This window comes from Salmo salar, chromosome ssa15, assembly GCF_905237065.1.
Source record: "Salmo salar chromosome ssa15, Ssal_v3.1, whole genome shotgun sequence".
In the NCBI taxonomy this organism is placed as follows: Eukaryota; Metazoa; Chordata; class Actinopteri; order Salmoniformes; family Salmonidae; genus Salmo; species Salmo salar.
In genome coordinates this window covers 87,760,048-87,774,438 of record NC_059456.1, presented here as the reverse complement: position 1 = coordinate 87,774,438, position 14,391 = coordinate 87,760,048, and the positions used below count along the sequence as shown (strand labels likewise).

Below are 14,391 nucleotides of genomic sequence, written 5' to 3'. Positions count from 1 at the left end.
CTGTGTATGTATTTCAAGGCCTACCTTCAAACTCAGTCCCTCTTTGCTTGACATCTTGGGAAAATCAAAAGAAATCAGCCACGACCTCAGAAAACAAATTGTAGACCTCTGCAAGTTTGGTTAATCCTTGGGAGCAATTTCCAAAGGCCTGAAGGTACCACATTCGTCTGTACAAATAATAGTACGCAAGTATAAACACCATGGGACCAACCAGCCGTCATACCTCTGAGGAAGGAGACACGTTCTGTCTCCTAGAGATGAAGGTACTTTGGTGCGAAAAGTGCAAATCAATCCCAGAACAACAGCAAAGGACCTTGTGAAGATGCTGGAGGAAACAGGTACAAAAGTATATATATCCACAGTAAAACGAGTCCTATATCGAAATAACCTGAAAGGCCGCTCAACAAGGAAGAAGCCACTGCTCCAAAACCGCCATAAAAAAGCCAGACTACGGTTTGCAACTGCACATGGGGACAAAGATCGTACTTTTTGGAGAAATGTCCTCTGGTCTGATGAAACAAAAATAGAACTGCTACCAAATACTAATTGAGTGTATGTAAACTTATGACCCACTGGGAATGTGATGAAAGAAATAAAAGCTGAAATAAATAGTTCTCTCTACTATTATTCTGACATTTCACATTCTTAAAATGAAGTGGTGATCCTAACTGATCTAAGACAGGGAATCTTTACTCTGATTAAATGTCAGGAATTGTGAAAAACTAAGTTTAAATGTATTTGGCTAAGGTGTATATAAACTTCCAACTTCAACTGTATATACTAGGCGGTGTCAGAGGAATGCCCAAAAAATGTACTCCAGTCACCCAAGTCGTAGACTGTTCTCTCTGCTACTGCACGGCAAGTGGTACCGGAGCGCCAAGTCTAGATCCAAAAGGCTCCTTATCAGCTTCTACCCCCAAGCCATAAGACTGCTGAACAATTAATCAAATGGCCACCCAGACTTTTTACACCCCCTCCATCCCTGTCATAATGAGGCCATGTGAAAAGCATGATACATAGTTGCTAGAGCGGCTTTGTATAACTGCATTATACATGTTACACTACACCTGCAGTCTGAATGGTCTGATACTCAGATTATACATGACAATGGATGGGTATGAGTGTCTACCCTGCAATCTATATTTAAATAATATGATTCCTTTGGCCTAGACACCATCCACCAAAATAACATGTTCTTATCATTGTGGATCAATGATGCATTACTCACATTATATTGCATTATGTGAAGAAACGGTCTACATTAAAGTCGAAAGGTTTGCGACTCAAACCTCTTGCAGACAGAATGTCCTCCTTTTCATTTCTACCTCTCTATTTTAATCTCACCTGGTAATTTTCTGCAGGCATTTTAAGTGAAATTCATAAATGTGAGCTATGTAGCAAATCTCATCTGATGCAAATCTTTAGAAAGAATGTTTCAGCAGTACTCCCCAGTGTGAAACATACTAAACTTAATTGAGCAAATCTTTAAAGGTTCCACTTTAATAAACCAGTCACTTTAATAATGCCACTTTAATAATGTTTACATATCTTGCATTACTCATCTCATAAAACAGTTGAAGTCGGAAGTTTCCATACACTTAGGTTGGAGTCATTAAAACTCATTTTTCAACCACTCCACACATGTCTTGTTAACAAACTATAGTTTTGGGAAGTTGGTTAGGACATCTACTTTGTGCATGACACAAGTAATTGTTCCAACAATTGTTTAAAGACAGATTATTTCACTTATAATTCACTGTATCACAATTCCAGTGGGTCAGAAGTTTACATACACTAAGTTGACTGTGCCTTTAAACAGCTTGGAAAATTCCAGAAAATTATGTCATGGCTTTAGAAGCTTCTGATAGGCTAACTGACATCATTTGAGTCAATTGGAGGTGCACCTGTGGATGTATTTCAAGGCCTACCTTTAACCTCAGTGCCTTTTTGCTTGACATCATGGGAAAATCAAAATAAATCAGTCAAGACCTCAGAAATAAAATTGTAGACCTCCACAAGTCTGGTTCATCCTTGGGAGCAATTTCCAAACGCCTGAAGGTACCAAGTTCATCTGTACAAACAATAGTCCGCAAGTATAAACACCATGGGACCACGCAGCCTTCATACTGCTCAGGAAGGAGACAAACCGTACTGTCTCCTAGAGATTAAGGTACTTTGGTGCGAAAAGTTCAAATCAATCCCAGAACAACAGCAAAGGACCTTGTGAAGATGCTGGAGGAAACAGGTACAAAAGTATATATATCCACAGTAAAACGAGTCCTATATTGGCATAACCTGAAAGGCCGCTCAGCAAGGAAGAAGCCACTGCTCCAAAACCGCCATAAAAAAGCCAGACTACGGTTTGCAACTGCACATGGGGACAAAGATCGTACTTTTTGGAGAAATGTCCTCTGGTCTGATGAAACAAAAATAGAATTGTTTGGCCATATTGACCATCATTATGTTTGGAGGAAAAAGGGGGAGGCTTGCAAGCCAAAGAACACCATCCCAACCGTGAAGCACGGGGGTGGCAGCATCATGTTGTGGGGGTGCTTTGCTGCAGGAGGGTCTGGTGCACTTCACAAAATAGATGGCATCATGAGGATGGGAAATTATGTGGATATATTGAAGCAACATCTCAAGAAATCAGTCAGGAAGTTAAAGCTTGGTCACAAATGGGTCTTCCAAATGGACAATGACCCCATGCATACTTCCAAAGTTGTGGCAAAATGGCTTAAGGACAACAAAGTCAAGGTATTGGAGTGGCCATCAGAAAGCCCTGACCTCAATCCTATAGAAAATTTGTGGGCAGAACTGAAAAATAGTTGCGAGCAAGGAGGCCTACAAACCTGACTCAGTTACACCAGCTCTGTCAGGAGGAATGGGCCAAAATTCACCCAACTAATTGTGGGAAGCTTGTGGAAGGCTACCCGAAACATTTGACCCAAGTTAAACAATTTGAAGGCAATGCTACCAAATACTAATTGAGTGTATGTAAACTTCTGACCCACTGGGAATTTGATGAAAGAAATAAAAGCTGAAATAAATAATTCTCTCTACTATTATTCTGACATTTCACATTCTTAAAATAAAGTGGTGATCCTAACTGACCTAAGACAGGGAATTTTTACTAGGATTAAATGTCAGGAATTGTGAAAAATTTGTATTTGTCTAAGGTGTATGTAAACTTCCGACTTCAACTGTATATCTGTTTATACTGTATTCTATACTATCTATTGCATCTTAGCCTATGCCGCTCTGACATTGCTCATCCATATATTTATATTTAGATATTCTTATTCCATTCCTTTACTTCAATTTGTGTGTATTAGGTATTTGTTGTGGAATTGTTAGATATTACTTTTTAGATACTGCTGCACTGTCGGAACTAGAAGCACAGGCATGTCGCTATACTCACAAAAACATCTGATAACCATGTGTATGTGACCAATAAAATTGTATTTTATTTAAGACCTTGAGGTAGGCATCTTGGTTTCAAAGAAAGCAGCTCATAGCACAAGGGGGGATAAAAAGAGATAATGAACAGTAGAAATTAACGCTCTCTGGCTCTAAATGTAAAGCTTGATGAGAAAGAAGAAGGAAGATTGGAAGAAATCTCTTCAGCCCCTAATCCAGAATCCTGTGAAAAAATATCTAAAGGCAGATTTGTATTTTATTTTTAGAAAACAGGATAGGGTGGACATACTGTAACAATAAATATTCATTAGGTTCAGCAGAACACAATGTAAATGAATGTTTGTTGTAGTGTGGATACACCTCCATTGTTTATAAATGACTATGATCATCACTGACGCTGTGTGAGAAAACGGCGGTGCTTGTAGTTGGACCTGTCACCTCATTGGCTGGCAAGCATCTGGAGCACTGTTGGGAGCACAGCAGATCTGACAGTTCCACTATTTACCAAGCACAGCATTACTGTCAAACTAACAGACTCTGGTGAAGGGAAGGGGGGGCATCACGATGCAAACTAAAAGGGAATGTTTCTCTGATAAATGTATTATTTTCTAACACCATACCCAGCCATCACCAACTTCTTGTTGTTGTTTTTCCACAAGAAATATTGGACAAAATCATGTTGGTTGGTCACCTTTAATTCAGTTAATTACTATAATTAATCACAAAAATCAAGTCCCCAAAGAGCTATGATTGTTATGACATTGTTACACACAGTATGAGAAAATGCTGTATTTGAAAATGCTAAAAAGTTATATGGAGTATATTTACAATACATTGAATCATAAACACTTTCACATTTTACACATAAATTGACATGCTTCAACATATACAGACCAAAACAGATACTGTACAGTACAATAGTTTCAGTGGTGTCAAGTGGCCAACAAGCCAATATCAAACGGACCCACAATCTACATTGTTTTGTGACAATATAAGTCATGTGACATTCAAGCTGACATTCAAGTCTATTCTTTTCAGAAATGACTCCATAATAGCAATCCATAACACAGAGACCGCAGTCTCAAGTGTTTCTCCCTAGTTCTTAATTGATCAATTATTCTAGTCCATCCACCTGCTGTTCTTACACTGTAAAAAAAATCTAGTTGCTTCAACCAATTGATATTAAGTAACTGGTTCCATTTTTGGGGGGTTACTCAACTTACTCAACTATTCTAAGTGTTACCTGAACAAAAAACAGTAGTTGGCCCAAACTAGTAGTTGGCCCAAGCTTAACATGTCACATAATAAGTTGCATGGACTAACTCTGTGTAAAATAATAGTGTTTAACATGCTTGTTTTATGACTACCTCTTCTCTGTACCCCACACATACAATTATCTGTAAGGTCTCTCAGTCAAGCAGTGAATTTCAAGCACAGATTCAATCACAAAGATTAGGGAGGTTTTCCAATGCCTCGCAAAGATGGGCACCTATTGGTAGATGGGTAATGAGCATGGTGAAGTTATTAATTACACTTTGGATGGTGTATCAATACACACAGTCACTACTAAGATACAGGCATCCTTCCTAACACAGTTGCCAGGGAGGAAGGAAAACGCTCAGGGATTTCACCATGAGGCCAATGGTGACTTTAAAACAGTTACAGATTTTAATGGCTGTGATAGGAGAAAACTGAGGATGGATCAACAAAATTGTAGTTACTCCACAATACTAACCTAAATGGCAGAATGAAAAGAAGGAAGCCTGTACAGAAACAAATATTCCCAAACATGCATCCTGTTTGCAATAAGGCACAAAAGTAATACTGCAAAAAATGTAGCAAAGAAATAAACTTTTTGTCCTGAATACAAAGCATTATGTTTTGGGAAAATCCAACACAGCACATCACTGAGTACCACTCATCATATTTTCAAGCATGGTGGTGGCTGCATCATGTTATGGGCATGCTTGTCATCGACAAGGACTAGGGAGTTTATTAGGATAAAAATACACGGAATAGAGCTACAGTAAGCACAGGTAAAATCCTAGAGGAAAACCTGGTTCAGCCTGCTTTCTAACAGACACTGGTAGACAAATTCACCTTTCAGCAGGACAATAAGAGTTGCTTACCAAGACGACATGAGTGGCCTAGTTACAGTTTTGACTTAAATCGGATTGAAAATCTATTGCAAGACTTGTAAATGGCTGTCTAGCAATGATCAACAACCACCTTGACAGAGCTTGAAAAATTATTTTAAGAATAATGTGCAAATATTGTCCAATCCAGGTGTGCAAAGCTCTTAGAGACTTATCCAAAAAGACTCACAGCTGTAATCACGGCATAAGGTGATTCTAACATGTATTGACTCAGGGGTGTGAATGCTTATGGAAATGAGATATTTCTGTATTTCATTTACAAGAAATGTGCAACAATCTCTAAAAACATGTTTTCACTTTGTAATTATGGGGTATTTATGTATATGGGTGAGAGAAGAAAAATCAACAATTTAATACATTTTGAATTTAGGCTGTATGTAACGCAACAACATGTGGAATAAATCAGGGGGTATTCATACTTTCTGATGACACTGTAGAATCCCTATTAATTCAATAGGCTCTGTGTGGGCCTAGAAATAAAGATGTATCATTTAACTTTTAAAATATATTACCTTTTATTGTGGCATTAACTCAACCAGTCATAATGTTTTCCTCTGATTCTCAAACAGTCACTGCAAAGGGCTCCTTTACTAGGCTACCCGTGCACGTTCATCCACTCGCAACATATTTCTAGCCTCCAAACAGTGGTGAATGGAAAGAGACCTCTGTTACACCAAACACCAAAAAGTGTAATGACATTTGGCGATTGTCATTAGGCCAGAATTGATGTGTCCACTGCTGTCTGCACGGGTGTCAGTTTCGGCCAGTCTACTCAACGCAATTTGGAGTGCAGGCTTCTTCTATACCACCAGTTATCAAGTCCATTCGCTCATTATTCACATCACATTTTGGAGTGCAGGCTGATATACCACCAGTTTTCAAGTCCATTCGCTAATTTTTCATGCCTCTGACATGTGGTAATGAAAAATAATGGTGTAATAGCTTACAGTTTTTTTGTCATTTTGTTTTAGTTATGGTGATAGGCACATATTTTACCAGTAAGGTGTGCCCCCACTATTTATTTAGCGGAGACGCCGGACCGTATAGCCTTACCTAAAAATGACTGTGGAACTAGTTACACACACACACACACACACACACACACACACACACACACTGCATTTAACATACAATGTTTTCAACTTACATATTTGACACACTTTGACATACATGATGTCATTGTGCATGTTCATTGATACAGTAATTCTTATTCAACATGTCCTCACCTGGGATTTGAACTCACAAGTAAACTCTTGGTTCAGTGCATTCCGATCTTCCTCTTATACCACCAAGTCTGTGCAAATGATCAGTTTATCTGACTATTCTCTCATCATTGGTTTGATTTACTTATTTCAGCAATTTTTGTTTTTTCTGTATAGTTGTCTTATGCTGGTGAGGCATATTACTCTGTTTTAATGCTACTCCTTAATCATTATGATAAGTACAATAGTTTTCCTTGAGTGTACTTAAAAGTACACAGAACTGAGATTTACTTTGAATTGCAAAGTGTAGTAATAGAGGTGAAGTCAGTCATTGACACAGACATGGTTGTGACTACATAGCAGGAAGATAGGAATGCTGTGAAGCAAGATGTTATGAGTTCAAATCCCATGTTGAATATAAATTACAGCATAAATGAACATGCGCAATGTAATCATGTATATCAAAATGTAAAATATGTAAGTTGAAAACATTGTATGTTAAAAGCTCTGTTTGTTTGTCACAACTAATTCCACAGCGTTTTTTTAGGTAAGATGACCAAACAATCATTTCTAGTTGACAGAATTTTTGCCTACGTTTTCTCAAGTTGGAGCTAAGTTTGGGCCAACACATTTTTAAATAGTAGTTCAGGTAACACTTGGACCGAAAAGTTGAGTAAACAAATTTTTTTTTTTTGCGGAAGCAGTTACTGAATAAGAATGAGTTGAAACAATGTAGTCTTAAAGTGTTTCTGATACATGCGAAGATTAAACCCAGGATAGTCTCCAAGGAACCCTCAAGGAGTTCTACAGCCAATCTTTTAGATTGTTAGGGTGACTTATTGTCTTTTAAGAAGCAGGTAATGGGTTTTTAATTAGAAATTCTGAGGTTTGGGCTGTGCTATAAGATTACACAATATAGTAGATGGTCAATAAATTCCAGCAGTAAATACAAGTAAATTACAAAAAAGTCTAGTAGCCTACTGACTTTTGACACAGGCAAAAATAATTACATCACATTCACTTTATAAAACCTCACTTTACACAAATAACGTATTTCTATTTTGTCCGTCTATCAGGCAACGCTGAACATAGTGCCGGTGTTCCCACACTTATCTGTGAAGTTGACCCTCTTACCACCAGTGTCCCCATAACTGCTGACATCCTCCTGTTCTGTCTGCTCAGGGCTCTCATGGGAAGAGTCCTTCATGACACTGTAATACACTGGCACATTGTACTTGGTAACCTTCTCTGGGTCTTGTCCGTTGCCCTTGCAAAGCTTTTTGAAGGAGGCCCGGAACTTCTGAGACATCAGGTTGTAGATGATAGGGTTGATGGCACTGTTGGTGTAGATGCAGAAGCGGCAGAAGAGCAGGAACCATGTGTTTAGGTAGGGTGGGTCCATGAAAGAGTTTACCACCACCAGTGTCCGGTATGGCATCCAGAGCAGGGCGAAAATAATCACCACCACTGCAAGCATCTTAGTAACCTAAATTATGGGGCACAGGGCAAACAAAACCAAAAATGCACGGTGCGATAATTGACTCAAATGTTACTGGTAGTTTTTTTATTATTATTATATATTTTCTTTGGACTGATGAAAGGCACTTTATGCCTGCAAATCAAATTGCAAAACAGTGTTTTTCTGGTGTAGTGTAGAACAGTCTAATGATGGTAAACAGAGGTGATAATAACAGAATTCCATGGACTTTGAAACCATTACTATGAGCCTGCTGGGATGTATCCTCCCTCTCTTGAATTACAATCCAAGTAGTACGCCCACATGATGTGTCCAGTTAGGATTGTTGTAAGGATTGTTGTAATCCTATACTACATTGATAAACTGCCAAATGCTGTAGCCTAAATTATTACTGTGAACACATTTTGTACACTATTGTCAATTTAGAAGCCTTTATGAAGCATTTATGACTATCCTCCTGATCTGATGAGCCTACCTGTTTTCTTGACGTCACTGCACCCTTGTTTGATTTGCCCAACACCTTGACTGTGCTGCTGGAGCATCCCTGGTGTATAGAACCTTCACTATTGCTGTTGAGATTGGTTGACAAGGGGCTCATGGATAAAATCCTTGCGATGAGACCGTACAGCACAACAGCCACAATCAGAGGGAGGACATAAAACAAAGATAAGTCTAGAAAGTAAATTGGCATGTAGAGGTTTCTGGAGACACGGTAGCCACAGCTGACCAACACCCCATTGGCGTAGACAGTTTTGTTCGTGTCCACTAAAAATAACCACATCATGCAGTAAAGCGAGGTGAAAATCCACACAAAAGAAATGATCCTCTTCGCCCGAGACACAGTGCAAATAAATTGCGCCTTGATGGAGTGGCAGATAGCAATGTAGCGCTCAATGGTGAAGGCTGTGATGGAGCAGGATGATACATTGATACCCAGGTATTGCAGGTATGTGATGCAAAGGCACCCAGCATAGCCGTATATCCAAGAGTCGACTACTTCAGAAATATTAGGTAAACCTGCCGCTAAAAGGACAATAAGGTCCGCAATAGCCAGACTGACAAGATAACAGTTAGTAGGGGTCATCATGTGCTTGGTGCGCAGCACAACCAACACCACCATTATATTACCTGCTATCCCAACTCCGCATATTAGAAGTGCGAGAACAATTGTTATAACTTGTACTTCCATAGAGTTCTGTGGCATATTAATCAGAACTTCATTCTGTGTGAAATTGATGACATCTTGAGAGGTGTCATTAGTATTCTCCATGGTGTTTTACTTGTGTTGGCACATTTCTTCTGCTTTAATTTGCCTTGAGGTGGAACAGAATTAAGACACAAATGATTCCAAGATTGCCCTAGAATATATCAAAAGTTATAGTGAACCAATTATTTTGTTTCACAATAAGATACACATATCAGTCAATCATCATGTGAGATGACAAAGACATTTGAAATGAATGAAAGAGCTACTATATAACAATTACAATAATTGAAAATAGGCAGTTTAGCGACCATGGTTAGGAATGGTCTAAGCTTCATAACTCACCAAATCCAGCTGATATCCACAGAGACAGTAGTAAAAGGACTACTTGGTCTCTCAGTGATGTACTACTCTGTACTACTCCCTCATCTCTGAACACACACTCTCTCTCTCTCTCTCTCTCTCTCTCTCTCTCTCTCTCTCTCAGTAGTAAAAGGACTACTATGTCTCTCAGTGATGCTGCACTACTCCATCTCTGAACACTCAATTTCTCTCTCTCGCTCTCTCTCTCTTTCTCTCTCTCTTTCTCTCTCTCTCTATCTCTCTTTCCATCTCCATATTCAGCCACACATCAAATGGTGCAGTGTCCTTACTGCTGCTTTGGGCCATCTGATTAGGTTTGTTCGTATGGGACGTTATCAACGTCTATGACTATGACTGTGACTGTCCGACGTGATGATAACCCAGCAGTTAACCACAGCAAAATTATAGACTACAACTCAGCCCTGTCTATCACTAGCAATGACAATATAATATGAATTAACCAACTATGAAGTGTGTACACAATGGTTGCGTAAATGCTGGAAATACATCCCTTGTTTATTCATGAAGATAAGCAGGGATCTTTTTATGTATTTTTTTGGGCAATTGAGACCAGCTAATTTTGATGATGTATAGTGCCCCCCCCCTTTAACCTAACTCCTAACCCTAACCGTAACCTTAACCCTAACCTTAACCCCTAACCCTAGCTCAGCTTATGGTAGCCATTTGTAACATATCATACGTTTTGAAAATTCCTAACACATCATACGAATTGTAATTCATAACAAATGAAATGGATGATGGACATCCACAAATTAATACCATTTGAAACACAACATATCTTACTAATTGAAGCCCCTCAGCACTCAGCCAACCTCATCATCTAGCAAACCTCGCCTGGTTTTCTCTCAAACAAAGACAACACATGTCATGAGAGTCTTGGAGCGCATCAGAGAGTAGGCTGCTCCAGCCCTACTCTGTCAGCGGGTGGACAGAGCTATCCATGCTAGAGCTAATTCTGAGTGGTTGCTTTCCTTCAGTCAAAGGATGTAATGTACAAATACACTGCTCAGGCAGATCACTTTTGACCATGGGTCTCTCATAATCACCCCATTTGACAAAGCTCGTTTTACATTTCCCTGATTCTTAATTAGTGACATTTTTCTTGTATGCTAGCTTGGATTAGAATCAATAGATAAAGTTACAGGCAAGATATTATACAATTGATTCACTTTATTTTTATTTTGGTACAGAACCAAAGATTTATGACAAGAGAAATGATAGGAATTATAAATTTTTTCCAGGCCTCACAGCAACAAAGCATATTATCTTGACAAAGTCTTGAAGTATGGGGTAAACATGACACAAAATGAAAAGGGACAAAATGGCTGGATTAAAAATAGATGAACAGGCATTATATTAATACACTGGCTAAAATAGCCTTCTGATGCCTTCTGGGAGTTGAACGTAATGTGCTGATAAAAATGCAGTAGCCTTTTTAATATATGACAAATTAAAACCGTTTTTGTATTCCAACATAAGTCCAAGAGGTACAGAAACAGTTTTTGCTCTCAGATAGGCTTTAAATTAGTTTTGTGTCATATGAAAATAAGTTTTACACAATCTAAACCATCATTGACCAGAAAGAATAAACAGTAATACCAAAACACTAAAACAATAATCATGCTTGTTATATGTGGATTTTAAAACATTATTTTATTAATTCATTTGTGCACATGAAATGTCATACTGTAAGACTGTGCCAAAATATTTCCCCTCTGAACATGAATCTAATCAATTTAATTTTAAAAATGGTTTATTGACACAGATTTTCAATGAGTTTTATGATCATGTAAAGAGTATAATTACTGTTTTTCATAGCCTACTTGTGCCATAAAAGCATCTCAAATGCACTTAGTGACACCTAGTGAGGCTATGTAGGCATCAAACCAACTGTCGTCTGTGGATTGTGGAGTTCTTCCTTGCAGTAAGAAATAAAGTCATAAATGGTCCTGTTCCTCAAGCGGAATAAAATGTGTTTTATCAACATCTTTTAAAGCGTCAACCTTTTACAATATAAAAGATTGAGTGAAAACACTTGGGATTGTATGTTATATGGTATTTATTTAGTCTAGAAACATGGTCACATGAGTGTATTGTTGAGAGGAGGCCGTCTGGGCGTAAAGTGGTGCTCCACAACCAGGAGAAAGGTCATTTTACTGTGACTCAATAACAGGATGCCCTGTCCTGTCCTCAACAGGCCCTTTGAATCAAGGAGGGCAGGATGTTGGCACTGGATTCATCGATTGTATTTTAACACAGGGATAAGCCTGCTTGTGTCACTTTGGAGTTCATGTTTTTTCCAATCTATTTTGTATATTACAGAATCAGTTGAATTTGGAAATATTGAAAAATGTAATCGACAAATTCTCTCAGCTGACAGTTGTAGAGACTGAGTAGTTTTTTTTCAGATTCTAAAATAATTCACAACTATTATAATGGCAAGAAATGAAAACAGGAGCAGGGAAAAGCATTAAAAACAGTTCTTTAGTTCTACAGCAGAGGTCTCCCTAAACTACAAATAATAACAGCAAGTCAAGCTTCAAATCAAATCAATCGCATTTTATTTCTCACATGCTTCGTAAACAATAGGTGTAGACTAACAGTGAAATGCTTACTTACGGGCCCTTGCCAACAATGTAGAGAGAAAAATAATAGAAACAATATAATAACACAAGGAATAAATACACAATGAGTAACAATAACTTGGCTATATACACGGGTACCACTAACGAGTCGATGTGCAGGGGTACGAGGTAATTGAGGTAGATATGTACATATAGGTAGGGGTAAAGTGACTAGGCAACAGGATAGATAATAAACAGTAGCATACGTGATGAGTCAAAAGAGTACGTCCAAAAAGGTTCAATGCAGATTGTACGGATAGCTATTTGGTTAGCTGTTTAGCAGTCTTATGGCTCGGGGGTAGAAGCTCTAAAGGGTCCTGTTGGTTCCAGACTTGGTGCATCGGTACCGCTTGCTGTGCAGTAGCAGAGAGAACAGTCTATGACTTGGGTGGCTGGAGTCTTTGTCAATTTTTAGGGCCTTCCTCTGACACCGTCTGGTATAGAGGTCCTGGATGGCAGGGAGCTCCGCCCCAGTGATGTACTAGGCCGTACGCACTTCCCTCTAGTCGGATGCCAATCAGTTACCATACAAAGAGGTGATGCAGCCAGTCAAGATGCTCTCAATAGTGCAGCTGTATAACTTTTTGAAGATCTGAGGGCCCATGCTAAATCTTTTCAGCCTTCTGAGGGGGAAGGGGCATTGTCGTGCCTTCTTCATGACTGTGTTGATGTGTGTGGACCATGTTAATTCCTTAGGGATCTGGACACCGAGGAACTTGAAGCTCTCTACCCGTTCCACATCACCCCCGCCGATGTGGATGGGGTGTGCTCGGCCTTCCGTTTCCTGAAGTCCACAATCAGCTCCTTTGTCTTGCTGACGTTGAAGGAGAGGTTGTTGTCCTGGCAACGCTGCCAGGCAATTAACCTACTCCCTATAGGCTGTCTCATCGTCGTTGGTGATCAGGCCTGCCACTGTTGTGTTGTCAGCAAACTTAATAATGTTGGAGTCATATGCAGTCGTGGGTAAACAGGGAGTACAGGAGTCAAACTTAACTGAAATGACATGTGACTTCAGGTATCAGGCTGATTCAGCTATCAGATATATTGCAAAGTTAGCCGTCAGAATTCTGTTTGACAGAGGTGTATACTCCTCTAGCAGTTTCTTTTACATTTAAAAAGTCACTCTCAATCTGCTTGCTCACCTCTTTTTGATCTCTGACAAGTCAATGTGAGTAAATTGATCACATTTTCTCTGTCTGGTAACAATATTCAGTTCTTCCTGTTTTACTTTGATAGCTTATCTAACGAGATCTCGCTTTGCTTCTTGAAAAAGCTCAGATGATTTTAAAAAAGAGCGGGCAAAACCTTCAGTTGCACTTTCCCAGTGCATGTGAAGTTACAGAGTTGCATCATGGGGGTAACTTTTGAAAAAGGAGCTTATCAATCACAGTCACTGTCATATAGATATGTGTAAGATGGTCCTCAAAGGTGACAGAAGGGCTCTTGCTCATGCTCACAAGCTGACGCACTCACTCACATGAATCAAGTTATTGGGGAAAAGTGTGAGCTGAAAATTATGAAAGTTGTTCAAATGCAATACTTGGTGACTAATAATTTAGGGAAGTATTGGAGATTTGAAAGGTGCTACGGGATATGAGCAGTGTGGTACAGATGTAAGATCCTAATTGGATCACTCTTTTGTTGCTGAGAATTTTCCTGCTAAGCAGAAAATGCAAACTTGTAGTGTATTTGAGTTTTTAAAAGGCTTCTAAAGTTTGTAATTTCCACTTTGAAATGTCAGACTTGATTTGCCCTAACAAAAAATGTATCAACCCCTACTAAAACATTCCATTAATTATAATCCACATAATAATTCACATTTCCTGTTGCTGCAAGATCATTTTCCTGCTATAGCAAACTGGCTTAAATGAAGATCCTACATCTGTGTCCTATTTATAGATCTAAACATAACCCTGTGGGAAGTCAT

General features: G+C 38.9%; 1 protein-coding gene across 1 annotated transcript; it reads right to left on the bottom strand.

Annotated features, from left to right (window-relative positions):
- Positions 1-7,812: 7,812 nt before the first annotated feature.
- On the bottom strand, positions 7,813-9,522 carry LOC106572506 (thyrotropin-releasing hormone receptor-like). Its single transcript, XM_014146736.2, has 2 exons — positions 8,728-9,522; positions 7,813-8,261 (listed from the first exon to the last, which is right to left on the bottom strand). The coding sequence occupies exons 1-2, from the start codon at positions 9,520-9,522 to the stop codon at positions 7,848-7,850; spliced, it is 1,209 nt and encodes a 402-aa protein (XP_014002211.1). The 3' UTR covers positions 7,813-7,847.
- Positions 9,523-14,391: the final 4,869 nt, after the last annotated feature.